At 56.0% G+C, this 22,401-nt stretch overlaps 1 protein-coding gene across 4 annotated transcripts in view; it reads left to right on the top strand.

Moving 5' to 3' along the window:
* The window catches only part of Dab2ip (DAB2 interacting protein), a 39,120-nt gene extending 17,710 nt beyond the window's left edge, over nt 1-21,410 (top strand). The window contains exons 3-15 of one of the 4 annotated variants that reach the window (XM_013030160.1): nt 181-279; nt 1,117-1,671; nt 4,032-4,176; nt 4,263-4,407; nt 6,794-7,030; nt 8,543-8,744; nt 10,637-10,815; nt 12,592-13,480; nt 14,144-14,296; nt 15,675-15,868; nt 19,020-19,107; nt 19,794-19,864; nt 20,912-21,410. In XM_013030160.1, the coding sequence (XP_012885614.1) occupies nt 181-279; nt 1,117-1,671; nt 4,032-4,176; nt 4,263-4,407; nt 6,794-7,030; nt 8,543-8,744; nt 10,637-10,815; nt 12,592-13,480; nt 14,144-14,296; nt 15,675-15,868; nt 19,020-19,107; nt 19,794-19,864; nt 20,912-20,921 (2,967 nt within the window). In that variant the 3' untranslated portion in view covers nt 20,922-21,410. Of the gene's footprint in view, nt 1-180; nt 280-1,116; nt 1,672-4,031; nt 4,177-4,262; nt 4,408-6,793; nt 7,031-8,542; nt 8,745-10,636; nt 10,816-12,591; nt 13,481-14,143; nt 14,297-15,674; nt 15,869-19,019; nt 19,108-19,793 lie in introns of all 4 variants that reach the window. The other 3 variants (XM_013030159.1, XM_013030158.1, XM_013030161.1) reach the window with 3 other exon arrangements.
* Nucleotides 21,411-22,401: the final 991 nt, after the last annotated feature.

The raw sequence follows: 22,401 nt of genomic DNA, 5'->3' as shown, positions 1-22,401 counted from the left end.
CTTGTTCCTGCTGCTGACCTGCTGTGGGACAGCGGAATGCCACCCGACACAGGAGATGTCAGGGTGATTGTGAGCCTTGTCCGCCTCCTTGCAGTGGGTAGACCTGGTCCTCAGAGGTCTTCCATTGCTGTCCACCCTGTGGTCCCTGCTTCTGTAGCACTGTCCTGCCTGCCCCGACAGGTGACAACATCTTCCGGAAGTAAGTGCTTTTCCTGCCGGTCCGCAGCTGAGCGCGATAAGTGGATGGAGAACCTGCGGCGAGCTGTGCACCCCAATAAGGTAGGCCTGCACCCTCTCCCACTGGAGCATGAGAGATGGAGTGGGACATGAGGAAATGGGAAGAATGACCCCTGGGTGTAGGCAGGGTCCAAACAAACTGTAAAAGTTTGAATTGGTCATGCTGAGATGCCTGAGCTACCTGGAACCTGTTCCCAAAGCTATGTATTGAGGCTGGGCCACAGAGATGGGTATTAGTTGGGCCTGTGGGCCCCTGTGTCCTTTTGTCTGGAACTCCTGTAACCCACATTAATCATAGTTTACTGGCTCATCTATCATGTTCTAACTTAGACGTCTGCCCCTTCCTTCAGGCAGGCAACCTCTTGCCCAGCTTGGTGCCCAGTTGGGTTTCTACTGTCCCTGGGCTCTCCTATCTGGTTAGGACCCTGACTGTAATCCCTGCTCCTGTATCTGTCTCCTTAGGTGACTTGTGGGTCTGGGCTAGGGAGAGTCTTGGTTACCATGACATCACTAAGGAAAGGACCTTAGCAGTAGTGATCTTTTAAGTTACCATATAAACCAGCAAACTGAGGCACAAGACATCAATACCTTGTGATGGGGCAGGTATTGTGCTGACCTTCTTCCTCAGTTTCCCTCTCTGAAGCAGTTTATAGAAAAGCAAAGTGAGATTCAGGTTAGGACACTTGTCAAGTTCAGTGAGCTAGCTCATAGTCAGCAAAGGACCCCAAATCCAGCCGTGTTCACCAGACTCGTCCCATGTCAGGACCTGAGCCTTCCCTGGGGCTCAAGGCGTCCCTTCCAGATGCTGTGGATTCCTGTAATGGCTAGGGAGTGGGTACCAGTCATAGCTGACCATCCTGGGCCCCTGTGCTTATACAGGACAACAGCCGGCGTGTGGAACATATCCTGAAGCTTTGGGTGATCGAGGCCAAGGACCTACCGGCCAAGAAGAAGTACCTGTGTGAGCTGTGCCTGGACGATGTGCTCTATGCCCGCACCACAGGCAAGCTCAAGACGGACAATGTCTTCTGGGGTGAGCACTTTGAGTTCCACAACCTGCCTCCTCTGCGCACAGTCACTGTCCACCTATACCGGGAGACTGACAAAAAGAAGAAGAAGGAGCGCAACAGCTACCTGGGCCTGGTGAGCCTGCCTGCCGCTTCAGTGGCTGGCCGGCAGTTTGTGGAGAAATGGTACCCAGTGGTGACGCCCAACCCCAAGGGTGGCAAAGGCCCTGGGCCTATGATCCGCATCAAGGCACGCTACCAGACTATCACCATCCTGCCCATGGAGATGTACAAGGAGTTTGCCGAGCATATTACCAACCACTACCTGGGGCTGTGTGCAGCCCTCGAGCCCATCCTCAGTGCCAAGACCAAGGAGGAGATGGCATCTGCCCTGGTGCACATCCTGCAGAGCACAGGCAAAGTTAAGGTACGTGTAGCCCGCCACTAGTGGAAGGCCTGGTAACAGGGAGGGGTGCCTCTCACATAGTGCTGGTGGAGGAGGCATGGATCAGAGACAGATGCTCTCACTAAGCAGGGGCTGTCATGAGGAGAAGGGCTTCCTACTAGGGCTGATTCTCAAGGCACGGGTGAAGCCCTCGTAGTGGGGGTGGGGTTGGGTTGCCTTCAAGTGCTTCCCCTACTGTCCTCAGACTTGTCTGAGCAGCAGACAAGTAGCTGAGCCCTCCTAATGTACATGGGCCCCCAACCTACCCACCACAGCCACCTAAACCCACATTGCTGCTGGCATGTTGGGCTCAACCAATATTCCCAACAGGTGAACCACCATCACAACCCTAGCCTCACCTATATCCTCACACCAGACACAGAGATTTCACCTGCACACACAAAGACACATGCATGCATGCACAGTCAGCTGGCCCCAGCATCAAAACCCGAGAGAAATGGCGATTAGAAAGCCATGTAGGTAGGTCCCATGTTGGATAGATCTAGCTATCCTACCTTTTACATCCTGGCACTCCCCAAAAAGGGGCATAGCAAGTTCCCCCAAGACTCAGCTTCATTCCCTGGCTTTGGAGGTGACTAGACTTTTGGTCTGGGGTAGCCCTAGGAAGTAGACCATATCCTACCTGTCCAGCTCAGTGGAACATGGCTTTGGAACCTCCTCTTTACCCTACCTCCCCTCTTGGAGGAGCTGCCCAAAGCAGGTGGAAGGAAGAAGGCCTGGCCTGGGCTAGGCCGGCCTTTTGCAACATGGATAGGCCCCAAGGTGTGGTCTATCTGAGGAGCTTGGCCTTGGCCCAATGGTTTGAGAACCAGTGGCTTATGTGATAAGAGCTGGGGGATGGTTGGTGTCAAGGTCCCGAGTCCTCAGCAAGATTCAAGGAAGCCCAGGTGAGGGAATGAGGCAGGCAGAGTGCAGTGGTGCAGGACTCCATGGATGCCCCTTGCATTCTTCCCAGAGGTCCTATCAGGGAGGCTGGGTTGCAAACCACTTGGCCTCTGCAGCCCCCAGCACCTCTGTTGTGTGGCACTGTGCCACAGGACAGCCCTTGGGAGAGGAACTCCCTCATATGATCATTGCGAGGGGGGGGTATGCCTTCCTCTGTACTTGGGTTACTGGTCCCTGCCTTCAGATGTGCTGGCTGCAGGTGCCACCTGGGACCCCTCTGGCCACATTGCTGAGATACTGTCAGTGATGGGCCAGGGTGCTGACAAACAGCAAATGGGAAAAGCTGTGACCTAGCAAGGGTGTGGGGAAGTAGCAGAGGCTTGAGCCTGCCCCGATACTGGATAGAAGCCTCAGTGGAGCTCTTACCTTTGCTTAGAAGATTTCAAGGATGACCTTCGAGGTCATATAAAAGTCAGGAAGAGATCCTGGGGTTGCACAAATGCAGTGAAGCCAACCACAGTTTTCCCTAGGTCCATCCTTGTGTTGCGCAGTCTGCTCTCCTGAGTTTGGGTCTTGATTCTGTATTTCCAAGAGCCCCAAAGTTGGCACGTTAGAATGAGAAACCCTGGCTCATGCTGGACATGTTGCAGGCTCTGTGTTGGTTAGCCCTCTTCCACCCCCCTCCCCCCCGCCCCGAGTCTCTGCCTACCTGCCTGCCTCTTCTCCCTGCTCCAGAACACAGGTAGGCTGGGGGCAGCTGCTCTCTGGGCAGTGCCATAGTTAGGAACAGCATAGCTGAGCTCCTCTACTTGCCTCTTCTCACAATACTGGGTAGGACCTGGTGTGTAAGCGATTCACCAATTTGCTTTTGAGACAGTCTAGGGCCCACAACCCTGCGGGGCCCCAGCCAGAGCCCTGCAAGGTAGACATCAGTCTTGTTTGCATGAGCTTGAGGCTTGCTGGCAGCTCTGTCACCTCTGACCTCCCCTCCTTTTCTGTGGGGCTGCAGAGAACAAGTCTGTTAGGTGGAAAGCCCCCAGCAGACTTAAGGTGGTCCTGGTGGCCGTACCCTGACACAGAGTGGACCTGTCTGTCCTCTTCAGAGGATCACGCTTCTCTGTGGCCGCCTATCAGACCCAGTAGGACTGAACAAGGGTTGAGTTCAGCCAGTCTGAGCATGATGGTATGAGGTGGTGGCCCCCTGTAACACACTCATGTCTAGTCCTACCTCCCCATCCTCACACCCACCACTGATGTCACCACCTCGAGGCTCCTCCATCATCAGTCTTGCTGTGCTCCCCACTAGTGGCCAGAGTGGGTCCTCAGCAGTATGGTGCGGGAGCCTCCTTGAGAAGCTGGGGCATCTCCTCTGGAGTCCTCTGGTCCTGCCAGCAGGCCAGCTCGGATCCCACTCTGCTCACCTCCTGCTTCCACAGGACTTTCTCACAGACCTGATGATGTCGGAGGTGGACCGCTGCGGGGACAACGAGCACCTCATCTTCCGGGAGAACACGCTGGCCACCAAGGCCATCGAGGAGTACCTCAAGCTGGTGGGCCAGAAGTACCTGCAGGATGCCCTAGGTAGGGGAAGTGTAGGCTGGCGGTGGGCAGAGGGCTGAGTGGTGCCCGCCTGCTGCTCACTCCCTGCCCTGCTCACCTGGCCACAGGGGAGTTCATCAAGGCGCTATATGAGTCGGACGAGAACTGTGAGGTGGACCCAAGCAAGTGCTCTGCTGCTGACCTCCCTGAGCACCAGGGCAACCTCAAGATGTGCTGTGAACTGGCCTTCTGCAAGATCATCAACTCCTACTGGTCAGTGCAAGCCCAGGGCCTCTGGGGAACCATGTGGTATACTTGGGAGTCAGGCGGTCTTGCACTGTTGACTTACCTGTCTATCTGTTCTCTATCAGTGTGTAACAGCATGCCACGCACTGGGCTCAGAATCTACCCACTGCCAGGCCCTGCTGAGTGAATGGATTGCCAGGCTTCTGTTCTGGTCCTTTGGGGGCTCTTGAATATTGGAGACTGCTCTAGAATGTTTTCAGGGCAGTTTTAATGGTGTTACTTAGAAAGAAGCAGACATGGCAGTGTGTCTGCATGTGACTGGTGAGTGCTGTGTGCCTGTGGAAGGAGGCTGGTGCAGCACTGAGCGGGACGGATGGGGCCCTCAAGGGCTCTTACTCCCAAGATTCTTCACTGTTAGTTCCTGGGACTCATGGTACTCCCAGCCCAGGCCCAGCCCAGTGTGAATGCATAAACAGGACTCCTGATAAGCCATGAGAACAAGGAAGAAAAGTGCCTTTAAACAGAGCAAGACCTGTAGGAGTGGGATGCTCATATGGACCATGAGCAGGGCAGGACTCATTCCCTGGAGAAGTTCCAGTAAGGCTTGCCTCCAGGCACCTGCTTATTATTGGCCAGCCAACTTGGTGCCTAGTTGATCTGCCCTCTTTGAGGAAGGGCTTTGTGATTAAGAGGGCCTTGTTGGTGCCCCAAGTGGGTTTATTTTCACACTGGGGGAACTAGCCAGACTTCAGCCGGTGTGTCTGCTCCACTCGGGTGCTCAAGCATCTTCATAGCCATATGTCCTGACTTTGATTATTTCTTTCATTCACCCTCCTTGACCCCCATGTGTTCCTATCCTCAGTCTGCCATCTGCTCCTCTGGCCCTTCATCTTTCCAAATGTGCTTTGTGCAGCCACATAGAGTTGTGTTCCATTAGAGTGGGATTGGGTGTGAGTGGGATGGCATCTACATCTGAAAGTTTCTTTCCTCTACATATACAGCAGCGCCCTAGGGGCTGGCAGCTCTCAACTCCGCCAGCTCTTGGCTGGGCATGCAGGAGAGCCCAGGAAGTGTTTATTGCTCTCAAGGGACAAGCAGAGGCAGTCTTGATAGACGGAATGTCCAGATGCAGGAAAGTGTGCCCACCTGCCCAGGTCCCTTAGGTTGTTACACAGGTGCCCTCCTAGGGCAGCTCACCTTGATCTGAGCCAGATATGCACAACTTCCCACTTTCTTAGGCCCTGGGGGAGCAATCAGAAAACCTTGAACTCTGTGTGAGTGTTCTCCCTTCCCACCCCCACTAGGCTGGGCTTTGACCAACTCTGCCCCCGTTCCAAGGCGGATGGGTGTGGGACACAGGGAAAACACTGTGGACAAGAATTTTCCATTTCCTTTTTCTGGCATATATCAGAAGCTTTTCGCTTATACCATTGGTAGATAATCACCACTCAGTGCCTATCCCTGCCCAGTTTTGTGCTGGGCGCCATGAGGTCCAGGGCTGAGGGCCACTTCCCTCCCTTCCTTCCTCTTTTGGCAGCACCATTGGTCCAGCCACAGTCACTTCGGTAGAGCCTGTTGTGCTGGCTGTGGAGTTTATACAGATCAAAACCTCTTAGGGCCTTGTCACCTCAGCCTGAAGTTGGCTCTGTGAGCCTGGTAGGGCAGACCTTGCTCTCAGATTAAAGGATTAGCCAGGCATGAACTGGGAGCACCAGGACCTGGTTTGCCCAGGATGGGTATGCATACTAAGGTGTAAGACAACAGAGCCACTTCAAAGTGGGCCGGGTAAGGCCTAAGGAGCAGGTCAGGATGGCCAGTGGAGCCTTGAACCCTGGCTCCTAGTGTCTTCTTCCTCGTGTAGAGCACGAGGAGCTGTGTTTTTAGTCTGTGAATAAGGTTACTTCTCTCTTCTTGATCACTCAGTTAGACTGAAAACCTCAAACCCCCGTGAGATATTTCAGGCAAAATAAGTGAGTGTACAGGCAGTGATGGCAGCCCAGGGACAGGTGATCTGTGCCTGCACTTTCTTCTCTTTCTTCCCCAGACCCAGGTGCCTGCTGTTGGGTAGAAAGATGTGTTGTCCCTGGGCAGGTAGAAAGGAGGTTCAGGTTGTTGTTCCATTAGGATGCTGAGCCAGCTCTCCTGGCCTACTCATTTCCATGCTCTGATTTGAGCCTCAGTCTCCTGCTGGCTGAGCACTCTGTCTGCCAGCCCTGTGCTGGGCACTCTCCCACTGTACTGTCTGAGCTCTCCAGCAGCACTACCCACCCAGTGGGCAGCCCTCACCAATGGATGGCTAACAGGCTGAGTCATGGATACAAGGAGCTCAGTCTTCACACCAGATTCTGCCCTGAACCCCCCTGTCTTGGGCCCCTGCTGACCACCAGGGCCATCCTGGTCTGTCTCTACACAGCGTCTTCCCAAGGGAGCTGAAAGAGGTGTTTGCCTCGTGGCGGCAGGAGTGCAGCAGCCGTGGCCGGCCAGACATCAGCGAGCGGCTCATCAGTGCCTCCCTCTTCCTGCGCTTCCTCTGCCCAGCCATCATGTCCCCCTCGCTCTTCAACCTGCTGCAAGAGTACCCCGATGACCGCACCGCCCGCACCCTCACCCTCATAGCCAAGGTTACTCAGAACCTGGCCAACTTTGCCAAGTAAGTGTCACATTCCCTGACAGACAGAGAACTACAAGCTGGAGTGCACAGGGATAGGCACCTGGGGTGCTTTGACCCTGAGTTGGGCGAGGCCAGAGCTCCTGCTTTCATCCCTGTCATTCTTAGTTCCTCCTTGCCTCTATTTCCAAATAGAACCTCCTCCACACCCCATTCTCCTAGTAAAGTACTTGCCATTTTGGTATGTTTGTTTTATTTCCAAAGTCAAGAAGACAAGATTTTTTTTTCCCTTTTGCCTTTTTGAATTAACATTATCAGAAGGACTCCCCTGTCCCTTAACATTCCTAAGCACTATTTTGAAACCAATGACTAATACGCTGTGTTTCCTTAACCATTCCCTGTGTGGGTTCAGACTGCCCTGGGTTAATGTTGTCAAGATAACTTTGCTTATAAAAAACACTTCTAAGTGTTTTCACTGCATTCTTAAAGCATGTAGGTATAAGTTGCAAGGCTGGGTCCTCTTGTTCATTCACAAAGTGTGAATTGTGGCCTGTACCAGGACTATCTCTGTGCTGGGCCCTGACATCGGGTCAGCTCTGGGCCCTCAAAAGCTTAGCTCACTGACAGGGTGATACACAGTAAACAGTGTAGCAGAGCAGTGACCAAGGCACACATCAGAGTCTCTGGAGGACCTGAGGTTGCAGGAAGAGAAAACTAAGAGCCCATTCATCTGATGCCTGGAAGGATATCAGGCTTAGAGGCTGGTGTGCCATGGAGGAGGGCAGTAGCACTGCTAAAAAAAAAAAAAAGTCTGGAGCATCAAGTGCTAGGCCAGGAGAAGCCAGAGATAAGGCCAAAGGCACAGCAGGGACCAGAAGGCCACATGAGGCATGGGGAGTCACCGAGAGGTTTAAAGAAGTGGGAGGCTGGCCCTTCTCTCTTCGGATCCTGAAAAGATCACCCAGTCAGCAGTGCAGTGTGAATGGCAGCCAAGAGACCCAAGAGGAGAGCATAGCTCTATGTGTCTAGCAAAAATGTCAAAAAGCCTAGAGAGGAAGAGCAGTGTAGGATGTGGTCAGGTGATGAAGTCAGCAGGCCTTGCCAGTTGGAGATGTAGAAGAGGGAAGACTAGGCTACTGCCAAGCTTCTGGCTCGGGCATCTAGATGGATGTTGTTCTCTTCACTTAGGAGAGGGAGCTTGAGAGGAGGCATGATTTGCGTGTGATGACTTCAGGCTGAGTAGGAGTTGCTCCCAGGGGAGGTGAGAAAACTGAGCAGGGAGACCTGGGCCCAGTATGGACCTGAGAGTCATCTGCGCTGGGCACTGACACTTGGAGGAAGAGACCATAACAAAGTCCTGTGGGAGTTGCGGGATTAAAGGTCCCTAGGTGGGCTGTTAGGCTTGGGTTTGAGAAAGGGAGGCCATGGTGTTGTGGGTCACAGTAGATTCCATTGGCTTGGGATGCTGTGGTGGAAGCTGGTAAGGGGATGAGAACTTAGGGACAGTGATGGCTCAGGGAAGGTTTGCTCACTCCTGCTGCTGCCTCTTTCCAGGTTTGGGAGCAAGGAAGAGTACATGTCATTCATGAACCAGTTCCTGGAGCATGAGTGGACCAACATGCAGCGCTTTCTGTTGGAGATCTCCAATCCTGAGACCATCTCCAACACAGCAGGCTTCGAGGGTTACATCGACCTAGGCCGTGAGCTCTCCAGTCTGCACTCACTGCTCTGGGAGGCCGTCAGCCAGTTGGAGCAGGTGCCTGTGGCTGTGGCTCAGAGGGTGGGGCCAGCGGCCACTACAAAGCTTCTTGTGTTCTTCCTTCCAGGGTAGCCTTGAGGTCAGAGGGTCTGCCTGTGTAGCCTGGGTCAGCCCCCAGGTGCCTGCAGCTCTGGCTCGTAGCTCAGCTTCTGTAGAACACACCAGGGGTCTCTGGGCTCCATTTTCTTTGTGGATGTTGAGTGCAGTGTTCACCATCCAGCACCAGTCACAGCAGCTTGGAGTCCTGGGGCCTGGGGCTGTGCCTCAGGCCCTGCACACGTGGTGGCCGGGTTCCATATAGGAAGGCTCACCTCCTTCCTAAGTGATGTGAAAAATGAGATTTACCTTAAGAACTTCACCAAAGTTGTCCTGGCTCTGGGCTTGGGGGCCACTTAGCATGGAAAGATTGACGCTAGAGGTGTGTCACTCTTATGTAGTGTGCACATGGTTCCTTTGATCCTCAGAACCACAAAACAACATTCAAAACAAACAAAAAAACCTCTTTCTATCATTGCTTTCAGTCATCAGTTGACAAGGTGATTCCTTAAACATTGACTGCCTCAGTGACTTCCATGGAGCTGTCCCCAGCCTGGGGTTCCACAGATTCCCTCACCCACCTAAGCCGCCACAGGCTATTGATGTTACAGTCCAGACCTGCCAAGAACCATGTCTTGAATACCTCGCTTTCCAGGGTTCTGGAGGTCCCCTGCATAAAGACAATCCCACTGCCGTTGGTCCTGTCCCTAGAGGTGACTGTCCCTCCAAGCACTCCAACATGGCAGACTTTTATACGGTCTGCACACAGGCACAAGCACGAAAAGTTCCCTTTCGTAGTTTGTTTTCAAGTGAGAACTTTCCGCGTGCACTGCCATGTGTGTTTTTGCCGTCTTTCCAGGCATCTTCCCATATCACTGCGCCCTGTGCTGCTGCTGAGGTTTCTTAGCGGCCGCTCACCATCGTGTCACGAGAATGTGGTTTATTTCACCCATCCTCTAGTGATGGGCACTTGGGTTAGTCGCAGCTTTTTGCTGAAACTGCTGCTGTTGCCCTTGCAGCCAAGTCATTTTGTGCGTGGTTATCTACTTACCTTTGGCTGTGAGAGACCCAGGAGTCAGGTGTGGAAAGGAAGGCCAGGTCCCTCACTCTAGTCCTGAGCCTGCACTGCTAGGCACTGTCCCACAGATTTCACACTTGGACAGGAAGTGTGGAAGGTGATTGGCATGACAGATAGGGTGTAACAAGGATTCAGACTGAAACTGTTTGCTTCCACACATCTGTGTTAATGGTACAGGTTTTCATATTTCACTTTCACCCACTAACACATGGACTTCCACTGTACCAAAGCAGTGTTGCCATCTGTAAGTTCAGTCCTCTGTCCAGAACGCTCTCTACTGTGTCTAAGCAGTGGCAGTGAGGGTCAGATGGACTCAAGTTCTGCCCTCTGTCTGGACAACATCCTGTGATGCCTCCTCTGTGCCTGAATCATTTCCTTGAGCTCAGGGGTCAGAATAGTATGACCTTGCCCGCCTTGTGGTTTAGGGAGCAGGAAGGGGCTGCCACAGAAATCCTTGGATGAGGAGATGTAGACGTGGGGAATTATGGCTTCCCTATGGACTTTCCTCTCTGGCCCGGGCATCAGGGCAGGGAGAACTGTCATATTAGTGGGTCTCCTGTCCCAGGAATATCTGTCTACAAAAGAAGACTTAGAAATGGTTGGACTTGTTCCTTCCCAGACCCACTGGATCTGACCAGTGGGGATGGGGATCAGCATTTTTGATGGCTTCCCCGGGGGCTTTGAACCACTGAGTAAGTCCTGCAGCTGTATAGGACTCATAGCTCCCCAGAGTGTCCCCAGTAAATGACATCTGTCTTTTGCTATATCTCTGTAGAGCATTGTGTCCAAACTGGGCCCCTTGCCTCGGATTCTGAGGGATGTCCACACAGCACTGAGCACCCCAGGCAGCGGGCAGTTCCCTGGGACCAATGACCTGGCCTCCACGCCAGGCTCGGGCAGCAGCAGCATCTCAGCAGGGCTGCAGAAGATGGTGATTGAAAATGATCTCTCTGGGTAAGAGCTGCCAGGTGTGCTGAGTGAAGTGGAGCATGCGCGCAGACTAGTTATAGACCATCAGTGGTCTCAGATGTGGGGAGAGGACCCCCACACAAGTACCTTTGAAACAAGCCTGAAGAGACTCAGTATATTTGGCAGGCCTAAGTTACAAGCCGGTTTAGAGAAAAATCAGTAAAGTTTTCCTGGAGGAGGCCGAGCCTTTTGGGAAAAGTAATATTTCCACTGGTAGACATGGCATTTTAGATCAAAGGCCTAGAGAAAGACAACCTGTGCTCAGGAACCATTACTGGTCCCAAATAACTCTAGACTTTGAGATTTCCTGCACTTCAACATGCCCCTCAGTATTTTCCAGGCCTTCAGTAGTCAGGGGTGACCTGTCAAGTTGAGGCTAGGAGCTTAGAGAACACAGAGGTCCTGAGCCTGCAGCACAGGCCACAGCCTGTCAACCCTGGAGGAGTTGGGACAGGTGCTTTGGGTATTTGCATCAAAATAAGGGCCCTTCCTGAGAAGCCTAGTGTTCAAGCTTCTCTGGTGTACTCTATTCCTTTTCCCAGTCCCTCATCTCCAGGGGCCTTCTTAGGCCCACCTGTGAGGGTGAGACCAGAGTAGCAGAGTGGGCAGTGTGTGCTCACTCCACAAAGTGGCAGCAGCACAGGCCTTGAAGCAGGTAGGGGTGTTGAGCCAGGTCTGGGAGGGAGAATACCCGGAGGAGGCCGCCATGCCAGTCCCCAGTTCCTCTGAGCATTGGCTTGGGGGTCTGTTCACTTAACTTGCTAAGGGGGCGCAGAGCAATCCCAGCAAGAGTTCAGGTGGGGTCACCTGAAGGGCTGTGAGGCAGCCAGGCCTGTGTGCTGAGACCTGATCTGTGTGTTACAGCATGGCCCCCCAGGCCTCCAGCTGGTCGTGGTTTAATCCCCACTGTCTCTTGCCCTTGTTCATTAAGTGCGGTGACCCCACGTGGCTAGCTGCCTATCTTGGGGCTTAGTTATCTGTTCCCTTGGAGGTCCTGTTAATCAGCCCCCCATCATAAGCCTGTGTCAAGATGCTGAGGTCTTTGCTGCTGCTTATCCACTCAAAGCCTTGCCACCCCACATTCTTCCTCCATGGCCAGCCTGGGTCCACCACAGCAGTACTGGCCTCCAGGGAGGTCCAGAGAGAGGTTTCAGCCAGGTGTTGAATAAGAAGGAGGCCAAGGGTGTGGCCAGCCAAGGTGGGGCAGAGCCTGCAGCACAGGTTCAGACCCCCTCCCTGCCTCGCTCCTGCACCCTGATTCTGTTTTTATCAGAAATGCCAGCCTCCGCTTGCCACTCACAGAGTGGCAGTAGGAGGCTGGGTAGAGGGAGGTTTCACCAAGCTGATGAGGAACAAGAGAGGAAAGGCAGAAGGAGACTCCGGGACTTGGAAACCACTATGAAATGCAGGGCCCAGGAGTGGCAGAGAGAGAGAGAGAGCCACGGGGCCGAGGGCCTGGGATGACTTGGGGTTTCCCAGAGCACATGGTACCAGTGCCTGATGTCCCAGGATGCAGCGCAGCAGGGAAAGGGCCTTTAGGGCAGCCAGCAGGGCTGGTCCCTAGAGCAGAGGTTCTGTGTGGGGAGCTCTGGCCACCAGTCCTGGGAATCACCCCTCTGCCACCCAACTATCCCCCTCCACGGCCCTGGCTTGGCTTCCGGACCCCGGCAGGTTGGCAGTGCTGTTGTTTTGGACCCATGTGGCTGCACTTACAGTTCTTCTCTTCCCCTTCTTTCCCTGTGTGTGCTTGTCTCCCTGCAGTCTGATAGATTTCACCCGGTTACCGTCTCCAACCCCCGAAAACAAGGACTTGTTTTTTGTCACAAGGTCCTCCGGGGTCCAGCCCTCACCTGCCCGTAGCTCAAGCTACTCAGAAGCCAACGAGCCCGACCTCCAGATGGCCAATGGTGGCAAGAGCCTGTCTATGGTGGATCTCCAAGATGCCCGCACGCTGGATGGGGAGGCGGGCTCCCCAGCGGGCCCTGACGTCCTTCCTGCTGACGGGCAGGCTTGTGCAACTCAGTTGGTCGCCGGGTGGCCAGCCCGGGCAGCCCCCGTGAGCCTGGCAGGGCTAGCCACAGTGCGGAGGGCGGGCCAGACACCCACAACACCAGGCACCTCTGAGGGTGCGCCAGGCCGGCCCCAGCTGTTGGCACCACTCTCCTTCCAGAACCCTGTGTACCAGATGGCAGCCGGCCTGCCACTGTCCCCTCGCGGCCTTGGTGACTCGGGCTCTGAGGGCCACAGCTCGCTGAGCTCCCACAGCAACAGTGAAGAGCTAGCGGCCGCAGCCAAGTTGGGAAGTTTCAGCGCTGCCACAGAGGAGCTGGCCCGGCGGCCTGGCGAGCTGGCCCGGCGGCAGATGTCACTAACTGAGAAGGGTGGGCAGCCTGCGGTGCCAAGACAGAATAGTGCCGGTCCCCAGCGAAGGATCGACCAGCCGCCACCCCCTCCACCACCACCACCTCCTGCCCCCCGAGGCCGGACACCCCCCAACCTCTTAAGCACCCTGCAGTACCCACGGCCCTCGAGTGGAACCCTGGCGTCCGCCTCGCCTGACTGGGCTGGCCCTGGTGCTCGGCTGCGGCAGCAGTCCTCCTCCTCCAAAGGAGACAGCCCGGAGCTGAAGCCACGCGCCATGCACAAGCAGGTCAGCACTGGGGGGCGGGGGGCTCTCAGCCGTCCCACATGGCACCCACAGCATGCTCCTCAGTCATTCCACCTCACCGCACCCAGCTACCATCCCATGCGGAGCGGTGCCATGGCTTGCCCATCCACCAGCCTGGGAACCGGGGCTGCCACAGCCTTAAGGAGCTCCAGGTTTCTGTACCAGTTCTCACAAGGTCAGGCTGGGTCTGGGAACAAGAAAGAGGGACTTGTTCATCTCCAGGCCCATGCCTGGGACAGCCCTGGCCCTAAGCCCACGTCCCCCTGCCCTGCTCGGGCTCTCACACTTCCTTCCTCCCCAAAGCATTCACATAGGCCGAGCTGGCCCCTGGCCACAGCTGCCAGGAGCTTGGACAGTCTCCATCACCCAAGGGCTTTGGCAGGACACGGATAGATGGGCTGCAGGTGGCACCCCCAGCCCGGTGCTGACCAAGCCTGGTATAGACACCCCTGTGGCAGCCGTGTGGTGCTGGGGTCTGACTCAGGCTGCCGGCTAGAAGACAGACAGCCCTTGCTGAGGCACTCATGCACTGGAGACCACTTCCGGCCTCTGAAGCACTTGTCCAGTAGCTCACTCAGTGTCGGCCCCTGCCCCACCCCCTCCCTGCACCTCCCCGCAGCCCTTCACAGCTGTGTTTCATTGTAGGGCCCTTCACCCGTGAGCCCCAATGCCCTGGACCGCACGGCTGCTTGGCTCTTGACCATGAACGCGCAGTTGTTAGAAGACGAGGGCCTGGGCCCAGATCCCCCCCACAGGGATAGGCTCAGGAGTAAGGAGGAGCTCAGCCAAGCAGAAAAGGTAACGCCGGACCCGGGCTGGGCGGGCAGGGCGGGCTGCAGGAGTCTCTCCTGAGAGCCCTCAGTGAGGCGGCTCTGCCTGCTCCTGCCGTGCAGTCCCCTCGAGAAACTTGAAGGAAAGCAGCCAGCGGGGCCTAGCGTAGACCTAAGGTCTCTAGACAGCCTGCACAGTGGACACCTGGGACCAGGGCAGTGCCAGAGCGGCACCTTCAACCTTGTAGGGATTCTCATGCACAGGGAAGCAGAGATGGGGCTCCATGAGATGTCGGGAAAGCCCGTGAGTGCCAGCCACCTTGAGCTCTATGCCTCACCGAGGCCTGGCCCTTCCCAGTTACGAGGACTAGGGGGCTGCGATGATTGTGAAAAATCCAGTTCTCCCCCTTCCTCGCCTCTAGCATTGGTGGGCCCGTGGGGGGCTTCATCCCTACCCACTCGCAGGTTGTCCAGTTGTTGGGACAGTTGCCCTGGATCTGTGGCTACTCCTTCCCGGGATGGTCAGAGCCCAAGTAGGTGGGTGAATTGGGACCAGGCCCCCAGGAAAGCAGCCTCCTCTCAGTCTCGTGCCCCAGAAATCCTGATCTCTCCTCCTGAGAGAATCTGGAGTCAGGGTGGCGAGGCCCATCACCATGCTGCATTTGCTGCCCTCTGCCATGCCCTCAGTCCACTGCTTCTGCTTGCTTTCACAGAACTCGACACAATGCTCCAAGAGCCCAGGGGTTGGGGGGAAGGCGGGGGACGACTCTGCTTCCATTAGTCCTGCATCCTTGAGTCTGGCCCCTTTGACTTCCAGGGCTGCCCCCGCCCCTCCTGTGAGGAGGCCACTGCCTCCTCTTGTCCCCGCAACCTCCCTTCTCCTCCCAAGGGCTTAGTAGAACCTGAGAGCCTGAAGCACCCTGCCTTTGTCTCCTTCCTGTCCTCTCCCATGTCCCACACACCTGCTTCCATAATGTTAGGGTCAGGCTGGGAGACTCGCACCTCGCCTGCTTGTCAGCCACTGTCCATGGGACTTGGTTACCTGTCTGGGCCTTAGTTTTCCTCCCTCAGAGCCCCTGCCTCTCAAAGCACTGCCCAGTGTCCTTTATATATCCTAGGGTTTTTAAACCTTTGTTTATTAAGGAAAGCTTGAGGTGGGCTGGGGATGTGACTCAGGTGGTAGAGTGCCTGCCTTGCAAGGATGCAGCCTTGAGTTCAAATTAACTCTTCACAACTGTCCAGGTCAGGCTGGGAGAGATCCCTAGGTGCTGTGCAAGCTTGAGTCTCATCAGAGCCATGGGCCATTCCCTGCCGGGGTCCCTCCCTGCCTCACCCCTGCCCAGGCTGACCAAGTTATATTCTCTTGTCCCGGGTGCTGTGCTCGTGGCACGCTGCCCCACTGGCAGGACCTGGCAGTACTTCAGGACAAGCTGCGGATCTCCACCAAGAAGCTAGAGGAGTACGAGACCCTGTTCAAATGCCAGGAAGAGACGACTCAGAAGCTGGTGCTAGAGTACCAGGCACGGTTGGAGGAGGGCGAGGAGCGGCTTCGGCGGCAGCAGGAGGACAAGGACATCCAGATGAAGGGCATCATCAGCAGGTGAGGGCAGCTGGTCCATTGCCCTCGGGAGGCGAGGCCGTGGGCCTGTGACAAGCCTTGGCCTCACCCAGGGGAGTTGCTGGTCTGCAGAGACAAGAGAAGTTGAAGCGCAGAATCAGAGGGAGGCTGGACCAGCCAAGACCAGCCTCCAGAGGGCCGAGCAGAAGGCAGAGCTCTCCGGGAGTTGGAAGCTGAATTTGAGGTGCCACTGAGGCCCCCATTCATTGGGGCGGGAGGGGGCAGTGAGAGGGAGGGGAGACAGGATAACCTCAGATTTCTTGGAAGAGCGTCTGGCTGTCAGGGCACCTGCTGCCCATGAGGAGCTATTTGAGCAGAGAGCGAGGGTGACAGTGCTCGTTGGAGATCCGTTGAGTTTCAAGGTGCCTTGGTTATCTGGAGAGGGTTTTGGAGTTAGGTGGTTTTGATTGTTTTTATGTGGCTAAAGACCGTCGGGTCCCGTGTCGACCCAGGGGTTGGGTGGGCATACGTCCCTTAGTGTTTGCCATAGGAGGTGCCGTCTAGGTGCAGTGTCTCCACCAGCTCCTTACAGCAGGAACAGCAGGCATAGCTGGAGAAAGGGGTGGGCTTGTTTGTTTTGTGTCATCTGGCTCTGGACAGACGGAGCAGATGTGCAGAGCCCAGGGAATCCTCCCCGGCTCATGCCTTGTCCTCCACTGGTTTGTCATTTACCTTCCATTTTATTCATTATAAATGATGACTAGAAGCAGAGCAGAGGTGACTAGCAAGCATTTGTGAGTCTAGGGATGGAAGCATTTTCAGCCTGACCACCTCATCTTCCCCACCTGTCCTCTGAGGCACCTGCTTTTGTGCATTCAGAGACAGGCCTCACGTGTCTGCTAACCAATCCTGGCACTTTTCTCCCCTAATAGGATCTGGTCAGTCTGGTGGACAGTCAGGTCTTCTGTATAGAAGAGTCTCATGGATCTATCTTGCATGAGTTGGCTTTGAACCATGATTCTCAGATGCTCAGCCTCCTGAGTAGCTTGACATCTCTTCTTAAGTGTGTCTATGTTGAGGGCTATTATATATTGTGTCAGTAGAATTGACCTCTTTATAAAGTCATTATTACCTGATGATATTTTTTGCTTTGAAATATGCCCTGTCTATTGTAACTGTAGCCACCCCAACTAATTATACTAACTTCCCTCCCCTTCCTTCTTTCCTCTAGAATTTCATTTTAGTAATAGTTGCTTGAATGTACCTACTATTTTATCTGCAACTTTTTGGTCTGCATTACTTACTCTTCTGGTCTGAGCAAGTTACCTGAGTGAAACAAGGAAAGAAAGAGGATTTATTTGTCCCACAATCCCAGACTTTTCGGTCCATGTTTCTTGGCCATGGGCTTGGGCAGCCATGGCTGTGGGAGCACGTGTCAGGGGGAGATTAGAACTCTTGTTTTGACAGGAAGGAGAGAGAACCACGGAAAGGAGCCAGGGACAGTTTACTCCCAAGGACTTGTCCCAGCGACCAACCCCCTCCTTCTTGGTTTTGTCTCCTGAATAGTGGCTCCAGCTGGGGACCAAGTTCAACACCTAAGGCTGCTGGGGACATTCTAAGCAAACCATAACAGAGAGTTCTTGTTTTATTATCCTTCTTCTCAGCACATTTGGTACTTCTGGCTGGCTAGCCAACACTGACTCTTAGAGTTAGGTGTCCAGAGTCGTCATGTTGTTGAAATGCCTCGGGGATGTGCTCAGGACTCGCTGAGGCTGCTTGGAGTCAGCTCAGTCCTTCGAGGTTCACTTTGGGTTCTCTAGGATGAGGCTGCAGGGCCATAAGGCCTCATCTAGCCACGCCGACCAGGTAGTTTTCTGGGGTCCTTGGGGCTCCGTGTGAGTACATCTTTCCATTCTAGCTGCTGGAAATGCAAACGGCTCCTAGGATTATTCTGGGTCCTTTTCAGTGCCTCCTGGCCTGCCTGCTGATTTGCTCCATGCATGCAGATCGGTATTCAGGATTTGTGCACAGACTCAAGGGAAATGAGTGGCGTTTATCTCTGCCTGCCACTGTGCCCTGTACAGCCTACACTTTGACCTGCCAGAATCCCACGTGTCTCCTCAGCTCAGGGAAGGTGCCCGCACCTTCCACTTTCTCCACTCCCTCTACTTGAAGGCCACGAGTTGGGCTCTGGGCTGGTGTGTTGGTTTCTGTTCCCACAGGGCCTGTTCTGTGTCTCATGACCTTTGTTTTACACACGATCCAGCCTTCAGCTTTGTTTTTAAGGCAAGAGTGTATGTCCAGCCTCCTTTTTAATGTAGTTTCCCTTACTTGGTACTGTGTAAGCCTTGCCCACCCTTGACAGGCTTTCCTCAGTGAGTCATTTTTCTGGAAGCAAAGAGCTCACCTTGGAGTGCTCCCCTACTCCTTCTAGTCAGAGCTCTGCCCCAGGGCCTGTTCAGCACTGCGCATGGAGAAAGGTGTGTGTCCAGCAGGCAGATGGAAGCTGACCCCAGAGCCCTGCCTGGGGCAGGTGGAACTAGACATCTCCAGAGCAGTGGCCTGGGAGACAGGGAGCTCTGTGACTGTATGCCTGGGGGCCAGGGCAGGAGGGCCTGGTACTGAAGGCACCTCAGAGAGGAAGGTCAGAGAGCTCCATGGAAAGAGCAAGTGGTGCCTCGTCAGTGTCCCTGTCTGTGCGTCTGTCCCTCGGGGGCTGACCTGAGGACATGGCCTCCTCATGCTCCTCTCTGGACCTGTGCTCCCCTAGCCCTGCAGCCCTGCAGTGCCGTCGCTCAGCTCACCTGCCCACGGCAGCCCTGCTGCCTTGAGTTCCAGGAGGAAAAGGGCTGCGTTTCCCTCCCCTAAAGCTGGCACAGGGCCACTGCCTTGGGGAACATGGAGCGTGTTCAGCTTCTGCCCTGCGCTGGGGTCTGTGAAGATCCCACCTTCATTCCCGGAGGAATGGAGGAAAGGTACAGCCCCGCTGGGCAGAGAAGGGAGGGGATCATGGGCCAGGCCCAGACTGGTCAGCTGCTGGGGGACAGCCTCCCCGACAGGTGTGGGAGGAAGGCCCAAGGAGGGGCTGTCCGCGTGTGCCCCTCTGCCCACGTGATGGGCTTTCCTAAAGGCCTCTCCCCCTCCTCAGCTCACTGTCCCGGGATGTTCTGACTGTCCATGTCTCCGCTTGCAGGTTAATGTCCGTGGAGGAGGAGCTGAAGAAGGACCATGCTGAGATGCAAGCAGCTGTCGATTCCAAACAGAAGATCATTGATGCCCAGGTGGGGGCTCTGGGGCTTTGGCCGGCTGTGTGAAGGACCCGAGCTGAGGCGGGGATGATGCTGGCTTCTCAGTCATACCTCACGGGGCAGAAGCTGAGGGACAGGAGACGAGGAGCTCTGCTCTGGGATGTCAGTCTCGTGGTCTCCACAGGCCACATCTGACCAGGGCGGGCTGTGAGGGGGAAGGGTGGGGCGCTTGGTGGATGTTTGTCACATGGATGCCGGGCCGGGTGTGGAAGCTACCGTGAGGGGAGGGAAATGGGTGGAGCTGGAGATGGACAACCCGTTGGGCAGAGGTTGCATTGGGGCTGGTGTTCAGAGCTGTGGCTTCCAGACTTGGAGAGGTACAGGAGCAGGAGACTCAGCCCCGTCCCTTCGCGCAGGCTCAGGAATTAGCAGTGTCCCGTGTGCACGTGGGTCCAGGGATGCGCGCCCTCGCGCTCTAAGGCAGCCGCCAGCAGCAGCTATGAGAGCTGCTCTGTCTGGGATGAGATGGCACAGAGCCTCTCCCATGGTGCCAGCTGTGCAAGTCTTGGGCCTTTCCCCACACGGTTTTCGTGCATGCCTCTGATCTTCCTGCTCTGCAGCGCTTCTCATAGGCACCCAGAGAGGCCCCTCGCCCAGCATGATCTGTCCTGCAGCTCAGAGACCATTCTGCGCCCCACTAACGCCCTTCCTGCCCACAGGAGAAGCGCATCGCCTCCCTGGACGCTGCCAACGCCCGTCTCATGAGCGCCCTGACGCAGCTGAAAGAGAGGTACAGCATGCAAGCCCGTAACGGCGTCTCCCCCACCAATCCCACCAAATTGCAGATTACCGAGAACGGCGAGTTCAGAAACAGCAGCAATTGTTAACCAGCCCGAGGAGGGAGGACCCTCCCCGAGGAGAGGGGACTGTGGTGGCCCAGGGCAGGGTCTCGGCCAGGAGCACCCACAGTCACAGCCCCTCGTGGTTGGCGGAGGCTGAGGCGCCCCCTCCCTTCGCCCACTGTCCAGGAGGCGGCACGGAGGGAGCCAGAGACTGACGCAGCGTGACGAGGAAGTGGGTCTGGGCGCGGGCACGAGAGACTGCACGCTGGGGAGGGGCAGGGGCAGGGGCCTGCCAAACACATGTCCGTTGCTTGTCGAATTCGGTGTGTGTCACCTTTTCCGCCATGACTAGCCAAGTGCATGTACCCCACACCCTCCTCAGGTAGGGAACTGCCTGGAGAAGGGCCAAGTTAAGGGCTAGGGACCACCCCCCTGCAGCTTCCCGCGGCCTGGCCGTCAGACCTCTGCCCTGGGGGGCTGGGACCTCATGGGTGGGTGCAGACAGGGAGATGGTGGTTGGACAGAGGAGGGATCCTGTGCCCCCCCCCCCAGCAAGTGGCACTGCATGCAGCCCACGGGTTGCCGTGAGGAACCCAGGGTTCGCCCTGTCCCCACCCATCCCATAGTCACTTCCCCTACCTCCTCCCTTCCTTAGACGCATTGCCAAATAGATCAGTGAGAATCCTGGCTTTTTCTTCTGGGCCCTCATATGAGTGGGGCATCTACAGAGCCCGCCATACCTACTGTGTGGGGCTGGGCTGATGCTCTGGGGCTCCCAGAAGCCAGAGAGCTGGCAGAGCTGGCCGCAGGGCACAGTGCACTGTAGCCGCCTTCTCCAGAGGCCTGGGGCACCTGGGGTACAGTGGCCCCCTGGAATGTAGCCAGTTGGTGCTCTCCCAGAAAAGGTGATCTTTCCTCTGATGGCTGAAAAGAAAAAGTCTGAGGCCCGCAGGCCCTGAGAAGGTGGATAACTGTGATTCTTTTTCCTTTCACAGTATGCATTAGAAACAAAAGCCCGCTTGCTCGCTTGCTGGAACACAGGGGCCTTTTAAATTGAGCGTGCGCACTGCATGGGAAATAGCGGCCCCGGAGGATGTTAGACTTGCTCCCTCACCAAGACAGCAGCCGCCTGCACCAGGCCCCGTGTGTGCGGCCGCCTCTTCCTCACCCTTCCCGGCCCCAGCCACGGACCCTGGCACTGCAGCCAGGGGAGGGCACACCCACGGCTGGGGCTGGTTTTCCTCAGCTCTAGGCTGTTCTGTGGCATATCTGCCTCTCCCCACTGTGCGGGACAGACACGGGCAGGAGCTCCACTCTGCCTCTGCCCATTTGTTCCCATGCCCTGTGGAGTCCAAGCTCTGACCCTTAGGCAGGAGTGTGGACCTCTGCCCAGGCAGCAGAGCCAGGGCCGGGCAAGCTGTCTGCGGGGCAGCAGTGTGCCAGAGTCCCCACCAGGAAGGGTGGAAGTCTAGCCAGAGCCACACAGCACGGCCTTCAGGCAGGGCTTTTAGATGGCACTCCAGCGCCGTTAGCTAGAGACGTGCCGGGCCTCAAGTCAGAGACCTCAGGAAGGAAGGAGATGGGGGCTGAGGTCGTGCTGCACCCTCTGTCCTGCCCCTCCTGCCCAGACCCTTGGCTCGTATGTCAGCCAGGGTGGCCTCGGGCAGAGCCAGGTCCCAGTACTGTCCTCTTCCTCCGTCCACGGGCCCTGCTCCCCTCCCCACCAGGCCCTCACCCGTGCCTCCTAACGTGGCCTCGGACTCAGCACCTCCTAGCAATACGGGGGTCCCCAGGGCTGGACAGGAGGGCGCCAGGGCCAGCCGCCATGGGCGCCGTGGCTGCCCCTGCAGGGGTCGAGGGCTCTCAGGCCGAGAGCCTTATTTACCTAGTGCAAAAACTGTAAAAGTGTACAGACTCCTCACAGATTTTTATCTTATTGCAAGTCTGACAATTTTTGTAAATGTGCTTGGTGTTTGACTGTAATGTAACTATTTCACCCACGGGTTGTACATAGTCCTCTAGTCCTGGTGCTGTGGGGGCTGGCCGGGACCACCGCTCCTCTTGTACCTTGGCACCTGGTGGACAGCACTGGGCAAGACGAAGAGCCCTGGGGTCTGGCTGTCCGCCCCACCCGCCGCATCGATTGGCTGGCTTTGCCCCGTGCCACCTGGGTGGAGGCTGCTGGGGACCACGGCCTGGTGGGGCTGGTAAAGGGGTCTCCTGCCCAAGGCCACAGAAAACCCATGTCCTGGGTTTTACCCAGGCCTGGGGGTGCCAGAGGTCCCCCAGGGAAGGGCAGTCTCTGATCCAGGATGGGCCTCCGGGCCACTGAGCCTCAGGTCTGCTGGCCAAAAGACCCCAATCTCCACCCCCAGCACAGAACCTTGACCTTTATTTGCTCAGCTCCTGTGTTCAGGGTGAAGAAACTGCCAAGCTTCCCAGGAATGAAGACTCCCTGACTGCCCAGGAGGGAGTGGGGCCAGGG

The sequence above is a fragment of the Dipodomys ordii genome, unplaced genomic scaffold (assembly GCF_000151885.1).
Source record: "Dipodomys ordii isolate 6190 unplaced genomic scaffold, Dord_2.0 Scaffold127, whole genome shotgun sequence".
Lineage (NCBI taxonomy): Eukaryota > Metazoa > Chordata > Mammalia > Rodentia > Heteromyidae > Dipodomys > Dipodomys ordii.
The sequence above is the reverse complement of the archived record's forward strand: the minus strand, read 5'-3'. Positions and strand labels throughout refer to the sequence as shown.